The 22,091-nt window shown below is 51.2% G+C and overlaps 7 protein-coding genes across 7 annotated transcripts; 3 read left to right on the plus strand and 4 right to left on the minus strand.

Annotated features, from left to right (window-relative positions):
- Positions 1 to 223: 223 nt before the first annotated feature.
- On the minus strand, positions 224 to 3,324 carry VTC4 (vacuolar transporter chaperone). The gene is made up of 4 exons (XM_018278388.2): positions 3,172 to 3,324; positions 2,451 to 2,972; positions 742 to 2,394; positions 224 to 686 (listed from the first exon to the last, which is right to left on the minus strand). The coding sequence occupies exons 2-4, from the start codon at positions 2,901 to 2,903 to the stop codon at positions 405 to 407; spliced, it is 2,388 nt and encodes a 795-aa protein (XP_018126797.2). The 5' UTR covers positions 2,904 to 2,972; positions 3,172 to 3,324; the 3' UTR covers positions 224 to 404.
- Positions 3,325 to 3,717: 393 nt separating this feature from the next.
- On the plus strand, positions 3,718 to 7,000 carry VE01_08972 (uncharacterized protein). The gene is made up of 6 exons (XM_018278389.2): positions 3,718 to 4,565; positions 4,616 to 4,988; positions 5,042 to 5,330; positions 5,385 to 6,134; positions 6,224 to 6,498; positions 6,581 to 7,000. Exons 1-6 carry the CDS (start codon positions 4,083 to 4,085, stop codon positions 6,937 to 6,939), a joined length of 2,529 nt encoding a protein of 842 aa, XP_018126800.2. The 5' UTR covers positions 3,718 to 4,082; the 3' UTR covers positions 6,940 to 7,000.
- Positions 7,001 to 8,725: 1,725 nt separating this feature from the next.
- On the plus strand, positions 8,726 to 10,148 carry VE01_08973 (uncharacterized protein; the record flags this gene model as incomplete). The annotated part of the gene is made up of 5 exons (XM_059464024.1): positions 8,726 to 8,898; positions 8,989 to 9,302; positions 9,392 to 9,693; positions 9,742 to 9,895; positions 9,983 to 10,148. 3 exons carry the CDS (start codon positions 8,726 to 8,728, stop codon positions 9,610 to 9,612), a joined length of 708 nt encoding a protein of 235 aa, XP_059319377.1. The 3' UTR covers positions 9,613 to 9,693; positions 9,742 to 9,895; positions 9,983 to 10,148.
- A 195-nt stretch (positions 10,149 to 10,343) lies between these two features.
- VE01_08974 (uncharacterized protein) lies at positions 10,344 to 12,967 on the minus strand. Its single transcript, XM_018278391.2, has 2 exons — positions 11,686 to 12,967; positions 10,344 to 11,620 (listed from the first exon to the last, which is right to left on the minus strand). The coding sequence occupies exons 1-2, from the start codon at positions 12,931 to 12,933 to the stop codon at positions 10,409 to 10,411; spliced, it is 2,460 nt and encodes an 819-aa protein (XP_018126794.1). The 5' UTR covers positions 12,934 to 12,967; the 3' UTR covers positions 10,344 to 10,408.
- A 164-nt stretch (positions 12,968 to 13,131) lies between these two features.
- On the minus strand, positions 13,132 to 17,215 carry PMR1 (High affinity Ca2+/Mn2+ P-type ATPase-like protein). Its single transcript, XM_018278392.2, has 4 exons — positions 16,449 to 17,215; positions 15,202 to 16,387; positions 13,793 to 15,148; positions 13,132 to 13,742 (listed from the first exon to the last, which is right to left on the minus strand). Exons 1-4 carry the CDS (start codon positions 16,611 to 16,613, stop codon positions 13,207 to 13,209), a joined length of 3,243 nt encoding a protein of 1,080 aa, XP_018126793.1. The 5' UTR covers positions 16,614 to 17,215; the 3' UTR covers positions 13,132 to 13,206.
- A 306-nt stretch (positions 17,216 to 17,521) lies between these two features.
- Positions 17,522 to 20,161, plus strand: MCD1 (sister chromatid cohesion protein 1). Its single transcript, XM_018278393.2, has 2 exons — positions 17,522 to 18,105; positions 18,158 to 20,161. The coding sequence occupies exons 1-2, from the start codon at positions 17,842 to 17,844 to the stop codon at positions 19,856 to 19,858; spliced, it is 1,965 nt and encodes a 654-aa protein (XP_018126796.1). The 5' UTR covers positions 17,522 to 17,841; the 3' UTR covers positions 19,859 to 20,161.
- Positions 20,162 to 20,304: 143 nt separating this feature from the next.
- On the minus strand, positions 20,305 to 21,699 carry VE01_08977 (uncharacterized protein; the record flags this gene model as incomplete). The annotated part of the gene is made up of 2 exons (XM_018278394.2): positions 21,145 to 21,699; positions 20,305 to 21,032 (listed from the first exon to the last, which is right to left on the minus strand). The coding sequence occupies exons 1-2, from the start codon at positions 21,296 to 21,298 to the stop codon at positions 20,305 to 20,307; spliced, it is 882 nt and encodes a 293-aa protein (XP_018126795.1). The 5' UTR covers positions 21,299 to 21,699.
- Positions 21,700 to 22,091: the final 392 nt, after the last annotated feature.

Below are 22,091 nucleotides of genomic sequence, written 5' to 3' on the forward strand. Positions count from 1 at the left end.
AGACCCATAAAATTTATCTTTGCAATTCCGTATGTGAGTAACTGGGTTCTTGAATATGGCCTTTAGTGACTGAACGCCTTTACTTAAACAGCAGATGCTATAAAACTGTTACGTATGGCCAATCTACATAGTTTTGGGCGACACGAGGATCTGAGTGACCCTGCCTGATTTACTGGAGACTGAAACAAGGGATTTAAGACATAGGACATATGTAGCATATATTCTCTGAAGAATCCTGTACGCAACATGCTTTGCTACAACCTTAACTCCCCCAAAAAGCACCCCATATCGAAAAACTCCTCCGGTGCAGACCTCTTGAACCTCCTAGCTACCACTCAAGATCCATTCTATCGTTGTTACAATAATATGTACTACCCCACGATTTCCCCCTCACACCTCAGTACCTACACAATCCGTCTCTCCTTCAACTCGAACCACCCATTCAACAAAATAGCTATAAACACACACCCACAGAGCACACTTGGTCCCCAACTATCATGGTACTGGACCGCCTTTCTCTCCCTAATAGCCTGCGCACGATACAAGTAGATCGCCACGGAATACAACAACGATGCGACGGCTACAAGCGTGAACGCGCCGGCGGCGACGAAGGACATGCTGTTTAATTTCGCGTCGAAATTGAGTAATGTAACGGCAATAGTTCCAATGTAAATAGAGAATTCAAGCTAGAGAGGTTAGCATGGTCGGGCATAGAACGAGGGGTTATATGGAATGGCTTACCCAGCCTAAGAACGTCCTCTCGGCGGCAAAGTAGACCTTCGGCTCTACCCTGACGGGGACGTGAATCTTCTTCCCCTTCGGCGCCTTGAACATCCGCTCGGTCACAGTCTGGCCAAGTCTGTTTTGTATCGCGTTGTCCATCGAGATATCAGGCCTTGCCACCAACTTCTTCACGAATTTGGCCGTGTTGTCGCGTACAGCCCGAGCTTCATGCCTCAACAACGAAGAGTAGTATGGCCAGCCACCAACACGTCTTGCCTCTTCAAGATCATTTGGCCCATCCTCATCGTCGGATTCATAGATAACATAGGCATCCGTTAAGGGGCGGTTGGCAATCTGCTCCTCGTCATCGAGTGTATTACCAGTCGACATCTGGGCTCTCCTTCGGAGGTCTTGCTGCTCCAAAACATTCCGTGCCTCAAGCATATGACGCACAGTTTCCTCGGAGTTGTCATCCCGGACGGTGGAATCCTGTGATGCATGCCCAAATTCATGTCCATCCTCGTCATCAGATTCATCGTCTTGGTCGTCGTCGCTCGTTGACGAGTTTGCGGACTGGCCTGGTCTGCGAATACCGAAATGGTGGGTGACTGGCTTTCGGATATCAACGTCCATCTGCGGCATCCAGAACGGAAGCAGGTTGATGCGCGTTGGGAAAAGCGTTGCCGTTCCGTGAATGAATTTCGAGAATTTCGGAACAGCTTCGACCAGATGGCTCGAAATCAGTTCGCGCACCCATCCAGGAGGCTCCTGACCGCTTTGTGTCTGTAGCTTGACTTCCAAGACCGCATATGGAAAGCGCTCAACGTCTTCGGAAGGCAATTGTGAGAACGGCCAGTCGATACCAATATCCATTCTCCTCCAGTTGTTGCCCGATCGTTTCCTGCCGTCCATATTATCCTCTCGGACCATTGTCAACTCCGTGTCCAGCGAAATACGCACACGAGCATCGGCAGGCAACTGGAAGGCCGTACGGTTATAAAACGAACGACAGACAGGAACGTAACCCTTCTTCAGCACAGAGTACTGGATTTCCTTGGCGAGCCGCTCGTCCTCCGCAATTACTTTCTCTGGCTTCTTACCATCCTTCCTAGCCTTTTCAAATATGGCTGGCGGAAGTAATTCACCTTTCATGTACGCGTTAACGTTCTTTTCCTTCATGGCAAATCTAGCCTTGACAGACTTCTCGCCAGTCCAGTCTTCGCGATGGGTCTTCCTTTCCACGAATATCGTCTCTGTAGCCATTCCACCATACCATCTGAGACGGATGGCCTCCGCGCCTTCAGTCTTCTTTAGACGTCCTTCGTAAAGATCCCATGATTCTGGGTTGTCGTAATAGATCGATGTAATGGCGGAGTCCTCCTTGTCAAATTCCTTGCCGGCATTAAATACCAGTACTGGGAGATGCTTAAGAATAATGAGCTTCAGTTCCGTAATATTGTCCGGATGAACCCAGTATTTCGTCGTGTTACGGATAAAGCTTGCTTGACTCCCACCAGCAGCGCTGTCTCCCTTGACTGGGTTTCCTCTCGTTCTTACGATATCGTAGAGCTTCGAGAGTTTAACAATGTCGGCATCGTAGTTGTCGGTAAAAAACGGCTTCGCTTTCAACTGAGTGGCGAAGGCCGGCTTAAGGTGCCATCCTGTTTGTTTCTACGCTCAACTGTTAGCTTGGCTCCAATTTCTCCCAACACCGCATTAGCACTTACATCATGTTTCTTGATGATCTTCTGGAAGCCGGTATAATTAAGCTGGACAAACTTGGCAAGGTCATGCACATCGGCAATAATATCGCTCAAGTCCTCCTCCAGCAGCATGAACTCTTCTTCTGTCGGTGCATCTGAGTGGCCCTCGGCTGTTACTGGTCCTTGGTTGTCGAGTCTGGCCACGACCTCAGTGACCTCACGCTCACTGGCGGCAATGCGTCGGCCAATCTCATTGGCCTTGACCCTCTGTTTTGTGTGTACCTTCTCCAGCTCAAGGTAGAGAGTGGTTATGAACTCCTCCTCGTTCTCTGTAGTCCATTCTACCCGCTTTCCTTTCCCGCCATCGGTCGATGGAGAGGTGTCGGTCTTCAATTGCGCCTTGAGGCCGTCATAGTCTATGTAGTACCACTGGTATTCCCTGATCACGCTCGTGCGGAGCTGCTCGCCGAACTTCATGACGATGAGGCCTGGCCGAAAGTTGTAGCCTCCCTGGCGCCTGTTCGATACCCACTTGGAAGACTTGTTCTGGAGGTCGTGTACAATCAGCATGTGGAATCCACGGTATGTATAAGGACCATCTGGAGTGGAATTGCGTCAGAAGTGCGAGAGTTCATGAACGTTTGCTTTTGCTCGCTCGTGGGGGTGGGGGTCATAATGAGCACCGAGACAAGAGTGGAGTGTGGGCACGGATCAGAAACGAGCAAGGGAATAATATAGCACATACATCGAGCTTTCACAGCATTGATTGTGCCTTATAGTACGACAATCACCCCTCTTTGTAAGGGACAGAGTAAATGGAGCAGAAATAAATAAATAGTGCCTCCAACCAATGTGTGGAGTCGTACATAGAACGAGATCGGCCTTGGATATCGAAGCGTAGTGAGGAGCAGTGAACCACAGTAAACCAAGCTTCCTGTCATCATTCCCACGTCAATAGCTATCGCATTGGCCAATAGAAATTCTCCCTCCGAAAACGTGGTGAGACCCTGGATTAATAGTGCCTCCGATCTCCGGATTCTAATGGTCTAGACACACAGAAAAGCCTGATAGCCTGTTACTGCCTTTACTAACAAATATATAACACTATGAACCTCTAAAATACTACTCTGATATTATTTCAATATTATTATTCCTTTTTCTGCGACCTTTATATCCTCAAAACGCTAGGTTTGATCTGTTCATATCGTTATTGTCCATGGCAAGCTTCCGGAACAGGTTTAGTGCCATTTATTCATAGTCAGCAGTTTGACAGGCCCATTCTCAGTCTAGTCACATGACCTTCCATAGCTCTTTGCTCAGTGGAACGTCCACCTCTTCCTCCACATCTCTTAGCAGTCATATTACAACATCCACCAGATCTCTGTATCATATTTTTTTCTGTGTGCACTGTTTTCAGCGTCTTTATCTTCTAGTAACTTGCCTCATTTTCCAGCTCTCGTTTGGACTCTGTGACCACATCACTAGTGGTATACATGCGAAGTTACCCCGCGCAGCTTGTGAGCTATTATCAATCGCAAGTACAGTGCTTGAACGTGAGCAATTCATGAAGATTCATGAATTCCACATAAATCCGAGTCATCTGTATCTTGAACACCCATCGCTGGGTTGTTGAATTTTCTCTATCAATTCGTCGTCATGTATCCAACACGTCTGTGTCGGCTGGGAGCTCTCCGGCCAAACCTGGCAAAACACACCGAGAATCTGTTGACATATCGCCCTTTCTCTACCAGAGCGCAATGGAATGACCAGACTCCTACCAGATCACAAAGGGGTGACCAGAACGCGCCAAGGAAAAGCCAGAAAAGAGCTTCTGCCAACTCCAAAATCTTCAAGGTCTCAGATGAGGTTCGGGAAGCCATCGAAACTGGCAAGCCAGTCGTGGCACTGGAGACCACTATTTACACCCATGGCTTTCCCTATCCAGACAATGTAGCGCTGGCAACCCACCTAGAGTCCGTTGTGAGGCATAACGGAGGGATACCAGCAACAATCGGGGTTTTAAACGGAGTTGCCAGAGTTGGTCTCAGTGAGGAAGAGCTAACAGAGCTTGTTAACCCATCGAGCAAGACCGAGCTCATGAAAGTCTCCAGGAGAGATTTGCCTTTCATTGCGGGACTTGTAAGCCACTAATGAATTTACTGGCCTTTCAAGAACTAACATACGCACAGGGACTAACAGGGAGGAAGATAAATGGTGGTACTACAATCGCAGGCACAATGCTCCTTGCGGAACTAGCAAATATCTCCGTCTTTGGAACAGGGGGCCTTGGAGGAGTTCACCGTGGTGGAGAGAACACCATGGACGTATCTGCAGACCTCCAAGAGCTCGGTCGAACAAACGTCACAGTTGTTAGCAGTGGCTGCAAGAGCTTCCTTGACATTCCGCGCACCTTGGAGTATTTAGAAACGCAGGGCGTCTGCGTCGCTACGTTTGCAGATGGCCGAAAAGGTGACATAGATTTCCCAGCGTTTTGGACACGTGAAAGCGGTGTTCGGAGTCCAATGGTTATCGAAAATGCGGAAGAAGCTGCCGCGATCATACGTGAGTGTTCTCTTTTCTCGTTTCGGTGAAATAACATCTGACTGAGCATTTAGACGCGTCGGAATTGTTCCGTGCCAACGGCATGCTGTTTGCAAACCCTATCCCTAAAGAGTGGGCGCTGGAAAAATCCAAAATAGACCAGGCTATCGAAGCTGCTGTTGCGGAGGCAGCCGAAAAGGGGTTCCACGGCCACAGAAACACGCCCTTCATTCTGTCTCGCATCAAGGAGCTTACTGAAGGAAAGAGTGTGCCTGCGAACAGAGCCTTGGTCGAGTCCAATGTGGCTATAGCTACAGGGGTTGCTGCTGAGCTTGCAAAGCTAAGAAATGCCGAGTCACACACGTGAGATTATTCTTCCATAGATTTCAGTAGGGATAGCGATTAATCAAGTCGTAGATCTGTATTGCACACTCCCGTCATATCTCCCGATGAATTTCGATACACTAAAGAAGCCGCGTTGTATGGGGTGGAAGTCGAATCCCCAGAGACAACTCTTAGAGCTCCGACGCCAGAGCCAGTCCAAACGAGCCCCAAAGTTCCAAAGCCCGCTTCACCACAAGAGAAGGTAGACATACTTGTAGCGGGAGCTGTTGCTGTGGACGTATCGTGCAACTACAAACCATTCGACAAGACCGCTGACTCGCAACCCCTGATACACACATCTAACCCTGCTTCTATAACAGAAACCACAGGAGGAGTGGGTTTCAACGTCGCCACAGCAGCCCAGTATGCCAGCAAGACCAATTCTGTGCAGCTATGCAGCCTCATAGCTACGGACACTGCAGGCCAACTCGCGCTCTCGACAATGAATGAGTTCGGCCTTAGAAGCGACGGAATCACTACACTCACGGCGGATGCAAACACGAAGACCGCAAAGTATGTGGCAGTCAACACCACAGGAAACGACTTATTCGTCGCTATGGCAGATATGGACATTCTTGGCGGTGCACGCGATGACTTCCAAATACAATGGCAGAGTAAGCTCGATGCTGCGAAGCCGAAGTGGGTTGTCGTCGACGCAAACTGGCACCCATCTGCATTCAAACAATGGATTACTGCGGCCAGCGCAGCTGGAGCCAAAGTGGCCTTCGAGCCTGTCTCAACAGCCAAGTCACAGGTTCTCTTTCCCGAACCATCAACTGCAGGGTAAGTCCTGACCCATGCTCTCACCAGCCTCATCCACTTTACGGCCCTTTTTCCTTGCCCAATAATCGTGCACAATCTAACAATACCAGCCTCCCCCTCCCAGTCTTCCCCAAGAATGCAATCAACCTTGCAACCCCAAACACCCTCGAACTAACCGCTCTCCACTCCGCCGCTCGTGATCGCTCCTACCTCGAGCGCCAAGACTGGTGGGAGGTCGTCGACGCCCTCGGCATTCCCAGCAGCGGCGCCCGCGACCGCTTCGTGCAGCTAACATCGCGTGCTCTCGTTGACGCTGGCGTGCCGCAGATGACTGTCCAGTTACTGCCATTCATTCCTTCGATTGTTACTAAACTCGGTAGCGGAGGTAAGAGCCCCTCCTCCCATCATTTTTCCACATCCTTGCACGTATCATAGTGGATAGTGGCAATATAACTAACACCTCCCAGGCTGCCTACTAACCGAACTCCTCACCCCCGACTCCCCCAAACTCACAGCCCCTGAACATGCGCCCTACGTGCTCGCGAGGAGCAACAACGGCACCGACTTCGTCGGCGGCGTGTATATGCGGCATTTCCCCGCCGAGGCGTTAGGTGTCGGTGGCGTTAGCAGCGTCAATGGAGCTGGGGACACGTTTTTGGGTGTCTTGGTTGCTGGGCTTGCGGAAGGAGTAGAGCTCGACGAGGCGCTGGTGGGTATAGCGCAGAGAGCGTCGGTATTGACTTTGGGTGATGCAGCGTCGGTAAGTCCGTTGTTAAAGACGGTAACGAGGGGGGAGTTGGAGGGGTTGGCAGGGAGAAGTGTATGAGAAGGAAGGAATTGGGCGTGTAGATAAATAAATAGTGATACTCAAATATAAACAATCTAAGGAATATCTGTTACTCAGCCTATCATCGTCTTATGGGGCCTACTGAGTTATGTACGGATCATTCCCAGCTACAGTACCAATGGCAAGAGGGCGTTGAGAATGTCGAAGGCTATTGTCGCGGCGGCTACCACCCAACTCATATTGGCGATCAGTACTGTGACGGCCGCTATCATGTCGTCCACAAACTGGGTCATGGGACTTACTCGACCGTGTGGCTTGCTAGAGATAACCTGGAAGTTTCCACCTAATGTTGCGAGGGCTGTATCCGCGCAGGCTCTTCTGGGATTGGATTACATTCACTCCTGTGGCGTAGTACACGCAGGTAAGTCTAAACAATCAGTTTATTTTAAGCGCACTAACTGTTATGAAACAGATCTGCACTCTAACAATGTCTTGTTCAAATCCCCAAGTTTTACTTGGTGCAGCATTGATGAGCTGTACTCTCGTGTAGGGAACCTCAGAAGCTGCCCGTAGAACGTCTCGATGAGAATCCCAATGGGCCAGAGGTCCCAGAATATTGCGTTCCACCGGCCTTTATCTTTGAGTCGAGCGAAGAGATTTTGGACAGCCAAATCATCATTGCAGACTTCGGCGAGGCATTCTTCCAAAATGAGAAACGGAGAGAACTACATGCACCGGAGCTTCTCCTCCCTCCTGAAACATTTTCTGATGATTATGCAGGCCCAGCAATCGATGTATGGATGCTCGGTTGCACTCTTTATGAGATCCTTGGTGAACGTCCCCTATTTGACGGATTCATGCCAGACAAAGACCATATGCTCGCTGAGATGGTCAGTACCCTAGGAGAGCTCCCCAAACGCTGGTGGAGTTTGTGGGAGCACAAGACAGACTTCTTCTTAGAGGATGGGTCGTGGAAGAAAGATACGCATCGCAGTCGCTCACCATACTCGAGACCGCTAATCGAGCGATTGCGTATTATGGGACGGTGGGAGGACCCTGAGATCTGTGAGTTCAGCCGGGAAGAAATGGCATCTCTTGAAAAGCTTCTAAAGCAAATGCTGGCTTATGAGCCTTCTGGGCGTATTACTACGGGTGCTGTGGTTGAATCAGAGTAGATGAAAGGATGGGGGAGGCCCGCGATGGTTGAGACAGGCGTTATTAATTGACAAATCTTCTTAAAAACAAAGTGTCAGAACTGATGTCACATATGCTAATCAGATTTCATATAAAATGTATGGCATTGGTATTCAGAACCAGAGCAATATTTAACTGCATCTACTCCCGCGCCTCTTAGTTTGCCTCCTCCAGTAATTAATAACATTTATTTTCCTTATAGTTACTATAAGCAGTACCATCACGGATAGTCCCTCTCCAGATTTTTAGGCGGCTTGTTTAGAATTGCAATTAGATGTTTTGTTAATAATTGATTTCTATCACAAACTACCCGTACGATGGACTATTCAAGGGTGCTACACCATGCCACCCATCAGTCATATATATGCTTCGACAATCAACTGGCTAGGTGTGCTAGTCTCTGTTAGTTTCTAATACTAACACTATAACATATCTTTTAGACCCTATTCTACCACTAATTTATAATTTAAATAGATATATTTATAAATATAGTTGCCTCACTATTAATTATCACACGCTACTAAACCACACCATACCATCTACACCACGCCTCGCCACTCTGCCATAGTATTGCCATAGCTACTCTACAATCGCAATCACAAGTTGAGACCCAGGACGCTATAAATTCAATATGGCTCCTATCAAAAACGCTACTGAGGAAGGAACATTGGCAGACTATGAGTTGGAACAGTTTTACCCAGTGCACATTGGGGAGATAATAAAGTCTCCGACCACAGGCTACAAAATCATCGGCAAGCTGGGTTATGGGAGGTATTCCACTGTGTGGCTTTGCCTTGAGCTCAGGTATGTATGGTAGTTTACAATCTCTAGACATCGGATTTCTATTGTTCTTTGCACCATTTAACGTGTTGGAAAGTCTCCCATTAAAAACAGTGACAATACATTTTATACGATTAAGATCGCTACTAAACACAATGGCGGCCGCCGCGAAGCAGAGATTTATGAGCACATTCAGGCTCTTGGCTCCCAGCACGTCGGATGCAAGCATGTAAGGAAGCTACTCGAAGCATTTGAGCTCCCTGGCCCGCACTACTGCCTCGTTCATAACCCTCTAGCGATGAGCGCCGACGAGTTCCAGGAAACTTTTCCTGACAGTCAATATCCACCTATAATTCTCAAACCTCTCATAAGCTGTCTCCTTATGGCCCTCGATTTCTTGCACTCGGAGGCAGGCGTCATCCACACAGGTACGTCTAATCTATAAAGGCAGACACCTACATAAAACCACAAATAACATATATTTACCGACCCTTCTAACCTCTGGTTGACATCCAAGCCCGGAACATCCTCCTCGGCCTCGGATCTGCTTCCCCCGTCCTAGACTTCGTGGCTGCCGAAATAGAACATCCAAGAGCACGCAAAGTCATCGATGAGCGCCGCAGCATCTACTCCTCTCGGGCCCTCCCCAACACCTTCCCACCCGGGCACCCAATCCTCTGCGACTTCGGGCACGCCATCAAAGGCTCGCCTGGAGAAAAGCACACCGCCGTAATCTAGCCCCTGCCCTACCAAGCGCCTGAGGTAATCCTAGGAATCGAGTGGGGCGCCGAGGCCGATATCTGGAATTTAGGCGCACTGGTATGTCCTATCAAGGCATAGCTACTGATGCAGCTAACGCGGTGGCAGACGTGGCAGCTCGCATTCGGATGCCAGCTTTTCACCGGGACCACTGAGGATGAGCAGCTCGCAGCCATGATCGCATGTCTCGGCACGCCGCCAGCAGATTTCGTGCAGCGCTGCTGAGAAGAAGGAGAAGGTGCGCGATATTTCGACGAGGATGGTCAGTATAGTCCCCCCTATCCCCTCAACTACCCTCTAGTGCGCGTTTCTAGGGTGATGCGTCGAGGCTAACTAGACTCTCTGGTAGGTGTATGGAGTGGCAAAGAGATTACGCCTAACCCTATAGACGATATCCTCGAGGGGCCCGAGGTGGAGGCGTTTGTGAACTTGCTGAAGGGCATGCTGGTATGGGTGCCGGAGGAGCGCAAGACAGCAGCGGATTTGAGGCGGCACGCGTGGATGCATAGCGGATGAGGAGGCGTCGGGAAGGCATATGTTCGTGTGCGTGGTGACTGTCCGTCACGTCGCCGGTTATAATCACTGTTAGTAAAATAGATGCTCATAATCGCTAGTGACTGACCACAACAGCACCGTTTACAGTAACTGTAAGAAAGATGCATTCTCTCGGTCACTGAAGCCTGTTCATGATGGCACAGTCTATAGCTTTCCCCGGTTTTTTTCTATCTACATCTAAAATATGCACAAGTCCACTTTATTTATGGGCTAGCCCCATCTAAACCCTCACAATCCCCCTCGCCTTCGCCCTCTCCTCCGGCGCAATAACCCACGTAATCCCCTCCTCCCCATCCCTCTCCGCCTCCAGCACCTCCTCCCACTCATCCTCCTCCATATTAGCAACCATCAGCACCTGCGCACCCCTCGCAAACCCATCGCGCAGCGCGTAGCTTCCACCCTTCGCCACACACGACACAATGCCCGCGTAATCGCGCTCCATCCTCACGCCGCCCACGCCATTCACCTTGCCCGCGTAAGTCATTATGCGCTTCTCCAGCGCGCGGCCGAGGTGCGTTGCTGTGCTCTCGAGTAGCTGTGCATATGTGCCCTCGGTCATCAGGCGCTGCAGTGGGCGCATAAGCGCGTCCCATCCTGCTTCGAAGCGGCGGGGTACCATGAGCCGGAATGCGTCATCGTCTACTTCGAGATCGTGGGCTAGGGCGACGTCGGCGAGCTCGCCGGGGGAAAGGGAGTACTCGATGTCGCGGAAGGTATCGGAGATGATGGGGCGCAGGCGCGGCTTGACGACATTGTTGAAGAGGACGGTCAGGGCTTCGTTGAGGAGCTCAGTTGTCTTGCTGGAGAAGGTCGTCTCGAGGTTATGGAGAGTGTTCTCGACGAAGACCGAGTCATGATCGAAGGGGAAGAGGTCGTGGAGCTTGCTTTCGGTCTTAGGTGCCTCATTGGGGCCTGTCTCGCTGGGCTTGAGCTGGGTTGCGATGATGCGCGAGATATACTCGTTGCTCACATCAAGGGAATTGATGAGGACTATGAAGGCGATTATTTTGTCTTCCGGAGGGAGACCGCCTTGGACTGCTGGTTTGGGGTAGGATTCGTCCCGCATTTTCCTTTGTACCATGCCTACGAAGTCGCTGCCTAGAACTCGACCGACTGTTGGGATAACGGACGCAATGACGTCGCGCTGTGCTGTGCTGACGCTGCGCTGCAAGACAGTAGACACGATGTACATAACATCATCAACAGCGGAGATAATATATGGAGCCTGCCCTTGAAGCGGTCTCGAAGGGTTGAGAGATAATCCAGATGGGGTCTCATCAAGTTGGAATGCCTTCTCGACAGAGCGGCGAAAGAAGAAAGTGCTGAATATGTCGAATGGAGTTGTGAGGCGGGAGGAGATTTTCCGGGAGAGGGCAGACTTGGTCAGAAAGGGCGGCATGGACAGTGGCGCGTTTTCAGAAGTGCCAGGTTCCTGCTGGTTGTGAGTAGTCTGAAATGCGGGATGGGTAGAGGTAGAACTGTAGGGAGGGAAAATACCTTAGTTTTGCTCGCCAGGAAGCGGCAGTATAAAGACCATCGCCCAAGCATCATACCCGTCTCATTCAGAATCCCGTCAATTTCCTTCATATCCACACCACCCTCGTCTTCGCTTCGTCTCGGATTCGCATCTCCACCAACACCAGGGCTCGCCGTCCGCGTCGTGCCCATAGCCGCACGGTGGCTAGGTAGGAAGCTTTGCACCAGGAACGAGAATGGGTAACTCTTCACATCGGTCAGTCGCCTCTCAATACCCCTCTCATCCCCCCATGTATCTAAAACAATGCCACCCTGGACATCCGCTTCTTGCTGGAGCCTCTCCACAACCCTCACCATGCGGCCATCACCGTAATGCCTCTCAACCAAACCTCCATGCCCATCAACAATCTGCGCGATATGCTCAAACAATTTCGTCAACGCATTCGCATAGAAGAAGCCATCCTTGCCCTCACCCGCGCGGTCCCTATCAATCTGTTTCCCAGTAGCTTCCCTCAGCGTCGCTCTCGCGCGCTCACTAACACCACCACAGACATACTTCCCATAAACATCCAACCCCCTCTCTCCCCTCCCAATAAGCGGAAACAGCTTAAAGAACCTCGTAACCTTCCCCCCATCCCCCTCCTTCGCCGCCTTCTCAAACTCCCTTAAGAACAACCCACACAGACTCTCCTTAGCATTCTCAAGCGTCACCGCCGGCGGGTCCGGAATCTCCACGCTCGGCACAATCCGCGCCGCGAACGCCCCTGTAATAATATGATCCGGAATCTTCGACGCTCGAGCCAAATACGACGCGGCTGCCTCCCAATCCTGCGGTGCGCCCATGGAACCCATGACGCCCTGAACGCATGCCTTTAGCTCGGCGACCTGCTCGACGACGCCCAGCGTCTCCTCGACTCTTGTCTTCTCCAGGTCCAGCGCCTTGACCTTGCTGCTCAGCCCGGCTGCAGAGCGCGCAGCGCCGTCAAGCATCCCATGGCTAATGCTGCGGGAATTGACAACTTGAGTGCCAAGGTGGGCGCGGAGAAGGTCAAGACGCCCGAGTTCGCGCGAGAGATCCGCCTGCGAATTGAGCAGCGTGCGCAGCTGCGTGGTGATATGGGAGTCGCGGGTGTGAAGGGCGGCGAGGGAGGCTCGGATTTCGGCTACGGTGGAGGATTCGTAGAGATTCGGGGGTGCTTTGAGAGAGCCGTCTGAGGGGGATTCGGCTGCGCCATCTCTGTCGCCGTTGGTGAGGATGAGGGGAGACATTGGAGCTGTGGGGAGGTGTGAGGGGAGCTCCGCGAGAGGTTAGGGACGTCGTGGTCAATTCAAGCTTAAGCGAGGCTATATACGAGGCTGAGGGGTAAACCCCACAAGGCTGACAGGAACAGTTCCTGTAAACAAACCCCTTTCCTCCTGTAGTCATAGAGATTTCATAAATAGTCGCACATTTGAATCTACTGCATTGTTCATTCAATGGTATATCGCTTTTCTAACGTTATATATACAAGATTTTCCAATGCTATGATCGTACAACTCCAGCTACACAAGCTGGCTGTATCCTCCAATCCCCCTCTTCTTTTGGCTCTTATACCACTTTCGTCCTTCATCAACCCAAAATACACTGCTGGTTACCATTACCAGCGATATCAAGTCAAAGATTCCGAGTGCCTCGGTCTGGAATACTTCCTGCAGCCACGGAAAGTAGATAACCATTAACTGGCCGATCAGTGACAGGCTTACAGCCCAGTTAAATAGAGTGTTTGAGAACAAGCCAATCTCGCCACGCAGAACCGATTTGGATTCCGAGCGGCAAGAGAGGGCGTTGAACATGTCAAAGAGCACAAAGCAGGTAAATGTCATGGTGGTGTCGCGCTTCGAAACGGCACCGTCGAGCATCTCGTGAGTGTAGACTAACATAGTGCCAGCCATGATGATAAACGCAGAAGTCAAGACGCGCTGGATAAGAGTCCTTGTTAAGACTGGCGCGCCTTTGCGCCGTGGTGGTTGAGCCATCACATCGGCATCGACAGGTTCAACGCCCAATGACTGAGCAGGTGGACCATCCATGATGATGTCTAAGACATTGTTAGCATTGTGTCAAATGTAAGGGTCGGAGGATACTGACTTATCCAGAGAATCTGCATCGCGTTTAGGGGTGTTCTATACCCCAAACACGTGCAGATAAAAACCAAGCTCAGCGCCGCGGCGCTGGTGCTCAGTTGAAATGTCAAGAAATTTTGAACATTTGAAAATATGCCCTTTCCTTCCTCAATTGCATGAAGGATGGTCGAGAAGTCGTCGTCGGTAAGAATCATATCCGCAGCCTCCTTAGCGACATCCGTGCCGTGTAGCCCCATGGAAATTCCAATGTCGGCCTTCTTTAGCGCAGGTGCATCATTGACTCCGTCACCGGTCATAGCAACAATATCTCCGCGAGCTTGAAGCGCGCGAATAATCTTGAGTTTGTGATCCGGGCTCGTCCTGGCAAAGATGGAAGTGCTGCCAATTGCCCCTTTCAATTCTTCATCAGTCATGTCATCGATCTCATTGCCCGTCAGGACAGGCTTAACAGTAACAGAGCTAGAAGTGTGATGCCTCGGAGCTGCAACGGGCATTCCTAGCTTCTTTGCGATTGCCACGGCCGTTGCCTCAGCATCACCTGTGATCATAATGACTCTAACACCGCCCTTCATGAGCGTGCTAATAGACTTAGTCACACCGTACCTCGGGGGGTCACTCATGCCCACAATTCCTGCAAAAGTGAGCCCGTTATACACATCATCATCGTGTGTTGCAGGCGGGTGAGGTCCTGACGCGGTCTTGGTCATTGGTGTGTTGCTCCGTGAAGACGTTGCGGACAGTCTAGCAGATCGCGCAACTGTACCACTTGCAAATGCCAAAACCCGAAGGCCCTCCGCTGCCAGCTTCTCCGCAGCTTCTAAAGCCTCCTGTCTTCGTGCCGAATCCAAAACGATTTCGCGACCTTCACTTGTAACGTACGTGTCACATCGACTAAGCACTCTGTCGATGGCCCCCTTCATATATGCGACTTCTCGCTCGGAAGAATTTGCATCTCGGCCACGGTCGCCGGGAAGAGTGACGCCCATCCATTTTCTCTCAGAGCTGAAAGGAGTTTCTCCGAGGCGGTGCCCTAGAGCATCTCGGATATCAGACTCTTTATAGCGGTCCACAAGGTCCATCATGGCAACATCCGTGGGCGCACCAACCCATCGGCTCCGGAGAATGTCTGAAGGCGAATGGTTACTTTGAGTAGACGAAAGAACAGCTCTGGATGACGCCGATACCGAGGCCGTATGCAGATTTGTCACTCGAGCATTATTTGCAATGTTGCCAATGCGAAGAATGTGTAAAGCAACAGAGTCTGGCGAGGACTCGGAATCGTCCGTCTCTACGTCCAACACTTTACGTGCGCCAAAATACCACATCTTTGTGGTAGTCATATGATTCATAGTTAGGGTACCTATTACGTGTAAGCCGTTGTCAGAATCAATTGCTATGCGAACGAAACCTTACCTGTCTTATCACTGCAAACAACGTTGACAGAACCCAAGGTCTCGACACTGGGTAGTCTTCTAACAATGGCATTGTGGCGAGCCATGCGATGAACACCTAGAGCCAATGTCACCGTGACAATGATGGGCAAGCCTTCAGGGATAGCTGCAACAGCGAGCGATATGGAAATGGTGAAGATATCAAGGATCTTCTTTCCCTGGAACCAGCCAACAACTGCAATCAACGCGATAAACACACCGGATGCTTGGCTAAGTTGGGCACCTAAAGCATCCATGGAAACCTGGAGGGGAGTGCGAGGGCTTTCAGTTTCAGTGACACTGGCAGCGATTGCGCCGAAATGGGTTTGCCCCCCAGTCGCATAAACGATTCCTTGCCCGTATCCAGACCTCACAAGTGTTCCCATATAGGCAATGTTTGTACGATTCGATGACTGAGTATCGGGATCTGTGATTTCTGGGCCATTTGGGTGAGGCTGTGTGGCTGGTTGTAGGTTGTACCCGTAGCTGTTCGCCCTCGAAGGGGACCTGGATGGGACTGGTCGTTTCGCATCTGCCATAACTCGGACAGGTTCGTTCTCGCCAGTAAGGTTAGACTCGTCGATGGTTAAATCTGAAGCTTTTGTGACCCTGATATCAGCTGGTATGCGATCACCAGTCGTGAACAACACCAAATCTCCTGGCACAAGAGTTGACGCCATTACTTTCGTGGAGGCCTGTTCGACAGCTGTCTCATCCTGCAAATCCGTCGCCATTCCGTTGTTTGTGACACCCTCGTTCAGGGGCGACCAGGCAGCTGTTTGTTGTCGTGGTTGCTCCGCCCGAATGAGATGTGCATGGTTGGGAACCAAATGATTCAATGCTTCGATGCTCTTCTCGGACCGGTATTCTTGTACAAATGCTACAGCAACAACAATCGTCACGGCAATGCTGATGCTCAGCGCATCGTCCTTATTCCCGACAAGTAATGACAGCCCCGCGGAGCAGAGAAGCAACACGATCATGGGCTCCATGAATTGTTTGGCGAACCGAAGCCATAATGGCTCCGGCGGCGCATGAGGTAGTTCGTTTGGTCCATGGTCTTGTAATCGTCTGAACGCTTCGGAAGTGGGCAAGCCATGGGTGAGGCTGCTCTGGAGCCTGGCGGCGGTTTCGGCGGGCGTTAAAGTCGCATAATCGTCTGCTATAGTCTATAATTGATTAGCTTCTGAGCTTCGTACTGTGCGGACGCCTAGTCCTGACTCAACCTACCTTCAATACCGAGGATGGAGAGCGAGTGTGGTGGCGTGTTGGCTGTGAGCGCTCTCGGTAAGGAGTGTATGGGTCATCGCCCTCTGTCTTTATAATAGGGATGCTCTGGAGAGGGAGTAGAGGCGCCCCTGGACTCCCAGATCGCTGTAGTCGTGCCCAGGACATCTTCTATGACCCGGCAATCCTTCTTCTGTTGCGCGACCAGCAAGGCCTTGCTGTCGTTGCCCGCAGCCTTGTGCTAAGACATGCGACACCTTAACCGTATGTAGGATCGAGAGGGACAGAGTGGCGGAGAAAGCTTGGGTGGATTGGGAGAGATGTCAATGGATGTTGATGCTACATCAATTGCAGTCCCAGTATGTTCGGCTATTGATTGACGTCGTCGTTGAAGGTGATCGTGGGCCTGGGCTCATGAGCAGGGTACGTGGCCAACTCCAACAATTTCTAAACAATACTTGGAGCTTTGTCGTTCTGACGATCAGAGACCGACATGGACATGGGGACGGGGCGTGGAGAAAGAGATCCGCCTCGAACGTGACTACCAGCCAAGGGGTTGCTTAGTTGGGTAGCTTCTGTAGTGTATAGTAAGAAGAAAGAAGAACACAACAACGCGGTTATGTGCGTATAAAATAAAATAAAATAAAATAAATAAGGATACGTTAAACAATACACAGCAACAATGAGGCTGTGTTACGAGTATGGTTGCTGCTTCGTACACAAGAAATTTATATATATGGGAAGCCAGGACCGAGACCCTTCGGACACATATTCAATTGCACAGTGATGATGGAAATATGGCGGGAGGTAAATTAATGTGTAACTTGGTGCGGAATACATGCTGGAAACCCCTAATTTGGATCTATAATATCTCGTTTTAGCTAGACTACTCATAAATAAGGAAATAGTTCTATAATAGTTCTATAATAGTGCCATATTCGGCTAGTCTATGATTCACACCCACGCCATTGATCTGGGGCACACCCCCAGCCACTCCTCAATGCCTGAGCCACAGGGAGTTTATTAACCAACCGCCCAGCCTCTCGCATTCTCCCCCTCCAGATTCAGATGTTGCGCCTAATCCGACACAACACCCACCGCACCTTCATACCGCCAACCACATCACCACCAACAACAACTTGCGACTTTTGCTATTGCTGAACCTGTCGTCGCATACAGTATCTAACAAAGAGAGCGCGACAATCGCTTCACTATCTTCGTCGCGACTGCATACACTCGTCGCTTCCTGGGATCCGTCATCGTCCGCGACGCGCTTGCAAATGAAAACAACAAACTGTCGCGTCTAGCCAACTCCACATATCATCCCGACATCCCGAGGGTGCTACCACCCATTGCTCAAGACATCTATAGCCCATAGCATATACCGACAACAGTAATGTTTTATTCGGAGGCTCTCCTGTCGAAGACGGGGCCTCTGGCTCGCGTCTGGCTGTCGGCCAACCTCGAACGCAAACTTTCGAAAACACACATTCTGCAATCAAGCGTCAAGGACAGCGTAGATGCTATCGTTAACCCCGGCCAGGCGCCAATGGCCTTGCGTCTCAGCGGCCAGCTTCTTCTCGGCGTGGTGCGAATTTACAGCAGGAAGGCGCGCTATCTTCTCGATGACTGTAATGAGGCATTAATGAAGATTAAGATGGTATGTCTTGGTACCTCCAGTTATCTAAACGACACCTACTGACACCTCCCAGGCATTCAGAATCTCCAGCAACAACGATATACCCGCTGGACTTCATATGCCTTCGCGCGACACGCTTCTGCTTCCCGATGTCCTGACTGAAGGTGATAACCTCGAGATGCCGCCACTGCCGGATGCATCCTTCTTATTATCGCAAATGGAGGATGACACTCTGAATACACCACGCAAGCGTCGCGCAGGAAGTATCAACCTACTTGAAGATTTCAACCAAAGCCAATACCTCCAAAACAGCATGGTCGAATCACAAAAATACCCAGACGATGAAGTTATCATGGCGGATGACCTCGATCTGGACCTAGATTTCGGAGAGGACATCGATCTACGCGCCGACGGAAGCCTTGAAATGGGTCGTGACGCCCCTGCAGAGCGCGAACTCGGTGATGATATCGGAGACACCCAACTTGATATCTTCGGCAAAGACACCACCCTTCTCGGCCGTGATCGACAGCAATCCGTTCAAGTCAGCATTGCGGGTGACGACGATGGATTCCACTTCCAAGGCGACGATGGAGATATCAACATGGGCGATGCGGACAACTTCCCCCTCGGCGATGAGAGTCTTCACATGACCGCTCTTCCTGGCCGTGAACGCATTTCAGAGTCACCGCTCTCCGATATCGACCCCGAACAGGAGCGTGAGATGCTAGAAGAACATGCGCGCAACGAAGAATCTGCTCTTTTTGAGCCAATCGAGGAGACGGAGACATCTATTTTCAGGGAACCCGCTCAACGTGCCCGAAAGCTCAAGCTTCTCAAACCCGACGAAGACACTATCATCCCTTCAGCAGTTATCAAGGCCCAGCAACAAGATCGATCTAAGATCCTGCGTCCCGAGTCTTTCCTGCCAAGAGATCCTACTCTCTTTGCCTTGGTTGAGATGCAGCGCAACGGCGGTTTCGTCAGCAACATCCTCAGAGACGGCCGATCTGCTGGCTGGGCACCCGAACTCCGTGGCATCCTCTCCCTCGACGCCATCCTATCTTCGCGAGCCCAGAAGCGCAAGCGCGATAGCGGCATCGCAGATATGTCCGGCGATGAGGACGAGCACGCAGCCAAGTCACCGCGTTTGCAGCTAGACCTCGATCTCGGCGAGGAAGACGCCTTCGGCAACATCAGCGCCGCAGCCGGATTCGGCGCTGAGTCGCAAGCAAACGGCACGATCCTTGAGATCCCCGCTGATGATGGATTCGTACCAATGAATGATGATGACGACAACTTCGGACGTCCAGACTCCCGCGGCAGCGAACGCGAAAGAGATGGCAGCGAGGACCCCGAGCAAAACTTCGACGAGACCAGAGCGCCTCTCGTCCACCCCGCCGACTCCGGCCCAGTCTCCCTAGGCACCACCCACGCCGTGCACCTGCTTCGCGACCGCTTCGGAGCCGAAGCCGCCAACAGCCCAGAGAAGCGCAAGAAGGCCAGCGTAATGTTCCAAGACCTGCTTCCGGAACGTGGCACGAGCAAGGCGGACGCAACGAAGATGTTCTTCGAGGTCCTGGTGCTCGCCACCAAGGATGCGGTCAAGGTCGAGCAAAGCCAAGGCGAGCTCGGAGGACCGATACGCGTGAGGGGCAAGCGTGGTCTCTGGGGTAGCTGGGCCGAGAGGGAAGCTGGTGGCGAGATCGCCGAGGAGCTGGGAGATATGGATCAGATCCTGGAGCAGGCGAGGGGACTCGTTTCTGTTGATGCATAGATGGCTGCTTTCAGGGAGGGTTCATTTCTTACGGCGACTATGGGGGTAGCGTGGAGGGAGGAGGCGTTCTGGGATTTGGGTGTATGAGTATGAATTCCTTTGTTGCTCATCGCTGGAAACGGCGTTTATGGTGGGCGGTTATCGACATCCGCGAAGATTCCAATTTTTTTTAAAAGGGGGTGTTGGGGAGTTCGCATGTGTTTTTGCATGAGGGGCATATGAGGGGGAATGGATAGTATAATCCTGCGTGGGGTTCCTTGCGAAGGACCCTTAAATGTTATGAGAATTGCATTGATTAAGAAGATCGGTTTCATTTTGGTTCCTACTGTGATTGTGATGCAATATGACTTATGATATGGTGATACAAGGAACTGTAGCAGCTCCCTTCCATGCAATGCAAGATTACCATATAATTAATTACAACTAACTCACGGGAAATATTACTTCTACATAGCCACCAAGCCCAAGGCGAAAATAACCGCCAAAACAGTCAACCTCCCATCCATAGCCACCATCCCCGCACCCCCTCCAAGCCCATCACCCGCATTAGCATCCGGCTTGCTCCCACCAATTCCATCACCCTTATCACTCCCATCACTGCTCCCACCGTTGTCGCTCCCATCACCACTGGGCACAGAAACCTGCACCCCACTCCCATCCGTCCACGGATACTGATCCGGCGTCAACACCACCGTCTCCCCCACAACCTCCCCCCACCCCAGCAGCAGATTCGTCAGACTCTCACAAGACGACTGATTCGCGCTCTCCGAAATGCGATTCGTCACCGCAATAGGCAGGTTGAAAACAGTATAATACTCCGTATCATTAAGCCTAAAGCTCTGGTGAATCGAGATATTATACGCTCCCCTCGCGCTCCCCCCGTCGCTCACGAGACCGGTGGCCTTGGGCTGACCGTCGCCGGAAAGACAGGCGGGCCAGAGCCAGTTCACGTGCTTGACGGTGCTGCCGGGCTCTTGGGTCATGACGATGCCGTCGGGGCTGTTGGAGGAGGTGGCGGGGAGGGCGGTGCCGTTGGCGATGGTGAGGTTGAGGCCCGTGGTGTAGGAGGTTAGGAAGAGGGTTAGGGCGTGCAGTTGGCTGGGGGCGGAGTCGGAGTAGGGGGGGAGGCCAAGCTTGCCGTTGCCGGAGACGTCGATGGCGACTTGGAGGATTTCTGGTGGGGTGTTAGTCGGGTTGTGGTATGTGAATTGGGGGGGGGTGATATGAGAAAGGATGGAGAGCGATGAATGGGATATCCTTTGGAGTGAAGCAAATAGAGAACTTACCACCGCCGAGAGGCGTGTTGGGCTGGGGCGCGTCTACGATCGCCAGTCCAGGTGTAAAGATTTGGCCATTGATAATTGTAAAGTTATCGCCGTGTGCGGTGGCAGCGAGCATCAGCGCAGCCGCCGCTGCGGAAAGAGTCGAGGGCATCAACATAGCGACTCAAAAGCTTCACGCACGCCAATTGAAGCCACTTCGAAGAGAACAATGCACAACAATAACAACAACAGACAAAGAAGAAGAGATGGAAATGCCCGCCAAGTCAGGCACGACCAGGGGCGGCATGGTGAACTCGGCGATGACGATGTCCAAGCTTCCTTCCTTCTCGGATCCCGGCTTGGAAGGGGTCGTACATGTCATGCAATAGGTGCATGAGTTAAGTTCTGTGTTGGGTAATATGGGAGAAGGGCACTGAGAAATGACTTCATCTCATATTGACAGGGCTATTGGGGTGACTGGCTGTTTCGAAATAGAGTGGCATGAGTTAGTGGCGGAGGCCGGCCCGAAACTTCTATTGTATGGAGTTGGGGGCTGTCAATGTGGATTGGGAACAGACGATTTCTAGCAGCGACGATCAAAGATATGAAGGATCAGAGGATTTACTATTTTCATATTTAAATTTTTGAAGTGTGATAGCAGTATTGTAAACTCGAAACTCGTAGAGAGTTGTCTCGATGAATGGTGTCTTTTCTTCAAATCGCAGAAGAAATTGTCTGTGGGCCAGCAGCTTCGTATCAACCGTACATCCGAAATACATAACAGTTATTATGACTAAAACTCAAATAGTTCTAAGATTCGAATCTTCCCAGGAATCAGCGTCAGAAGGTACGGGAAAGCTGGGGAAAGCTTCGCTGATCAAACTGAACAAAACGGTCGACGTTGGCGCATGGATCGTTCAGGTTTCAGCCTTTGATGCGAGTTAAAGCCGCGTTTGACGAGTCAACTCAAT

The sequence above is a fragment of the Pseudogymnoascus verrucosus genome, assembly GCF_001662655.1.
Source record: "Pseudogymnoascus verrucosus strain UAMH 10579 unplaced genomic scaffold scaffold_53, whole genome shotgun sequence".
Lineage (NCBI taxonomy): Eukaryota > Fungi > Ascomycota > Leotiomycetes > Thelebolales > Thelebolaceae > Pseudogymnoascus > Pseudogymnoascus verrucosus.

Excerpts from the sequence above, each read along its gene's own strand:
- VTC4 (XM_018278388.2), bottom strand. The coding sequence starts at position 2,903 with ATGAAGTTCGGCGAGCAGCTCCGCACGAGCGTGATCAGGGAATACCAG. Across the intron at positions 2,395-2,450 it reads AGATCATCAAGAAACATGAT|AAACAAACAGGATGGCACCT; the intron begins GTAAGTGCTAAT and ends AGTTGAGCGTAG. Across the intron at positions 687-741 it reads AGAGGACGTTCTTAGGCTGG|CTTGAATTCTCTATTTACAT; the intron begins GTAAGCCATTCC and ends TAACCTCTCTAG.
- VE01_08972 (XM_018278389.2), top strand. The coding sequence starts at position 4,083 with ATGTATCCAACACGTCTGTGTCGGCTGGGAGCTCTCCGGCCAAACCTG. Across the intron at positions 4,566-4,615 it reads TGCCTTTCATTGCGGGACTT|GGACTAACAGGGAGGAAGAT; the intron begins GTAAGCCACTAA and ends ACATACGCACAG. Across the intron at positions 6,499-6,580 it reads TACTAAACTCGGTAGCGGAG|GCTGCCTACTAACCGAACTC; the intron begins GTAAGAGCCCCT and ends AACACCTCCCAG.
- VE01_08974 (XM_018278391.2), bottom strand. The coding sequence starts at position 12,933 with ATGTCTCCCCTCATCCTCACCAACGGCGACAGAGATGGCGCAGCCGAA. Across the intron at positions 11,621-11,685 it reads TCCTGGCGAGCAAAACTAAG|GAACCTGGCACTTCTGAAAA; the intron begins GTATTTTCCCTC and ends CACAACCAGCAG.
- PMR1 (XM_018278392.2), bottom strand. The coding sequence starts at position 16,613 with ATGTCCTGGGCACGACTACAGCGATCTGGGAGTCCAGGGGCGCCTCTA. Across the intron at positions 15,149-15,201 it reads TGTTTGCAGTGATAAGACAG|GTACCCTAACTATGAATCAT; the intron begins GTAAGGTTTCGT and ends TACACGTAATAG. Across the intron at positions 13,743-13,792 it reads GATGCAGATTCTCTGGATAA|ACATCATCATGGATGGTCCA; the intron begins GTCAGTATCCTC and ends ACAATGTCTTAG.
- MCD1 (XM_018278393.2), top strand. The coding sequence starts at position 17,842 with ATGTTTTATTCGGAGGCTCTCCTGTCGAAGACGGGGCCTCTGGCTCGC. Across the intron at positions 18,106-18,157 it reads CATTAATGAAGATTAAGATG|GCATTCAGAATCTCCAGCAA; the intron begins GTATGTCTTGGT and ends GACACCTCCCAG.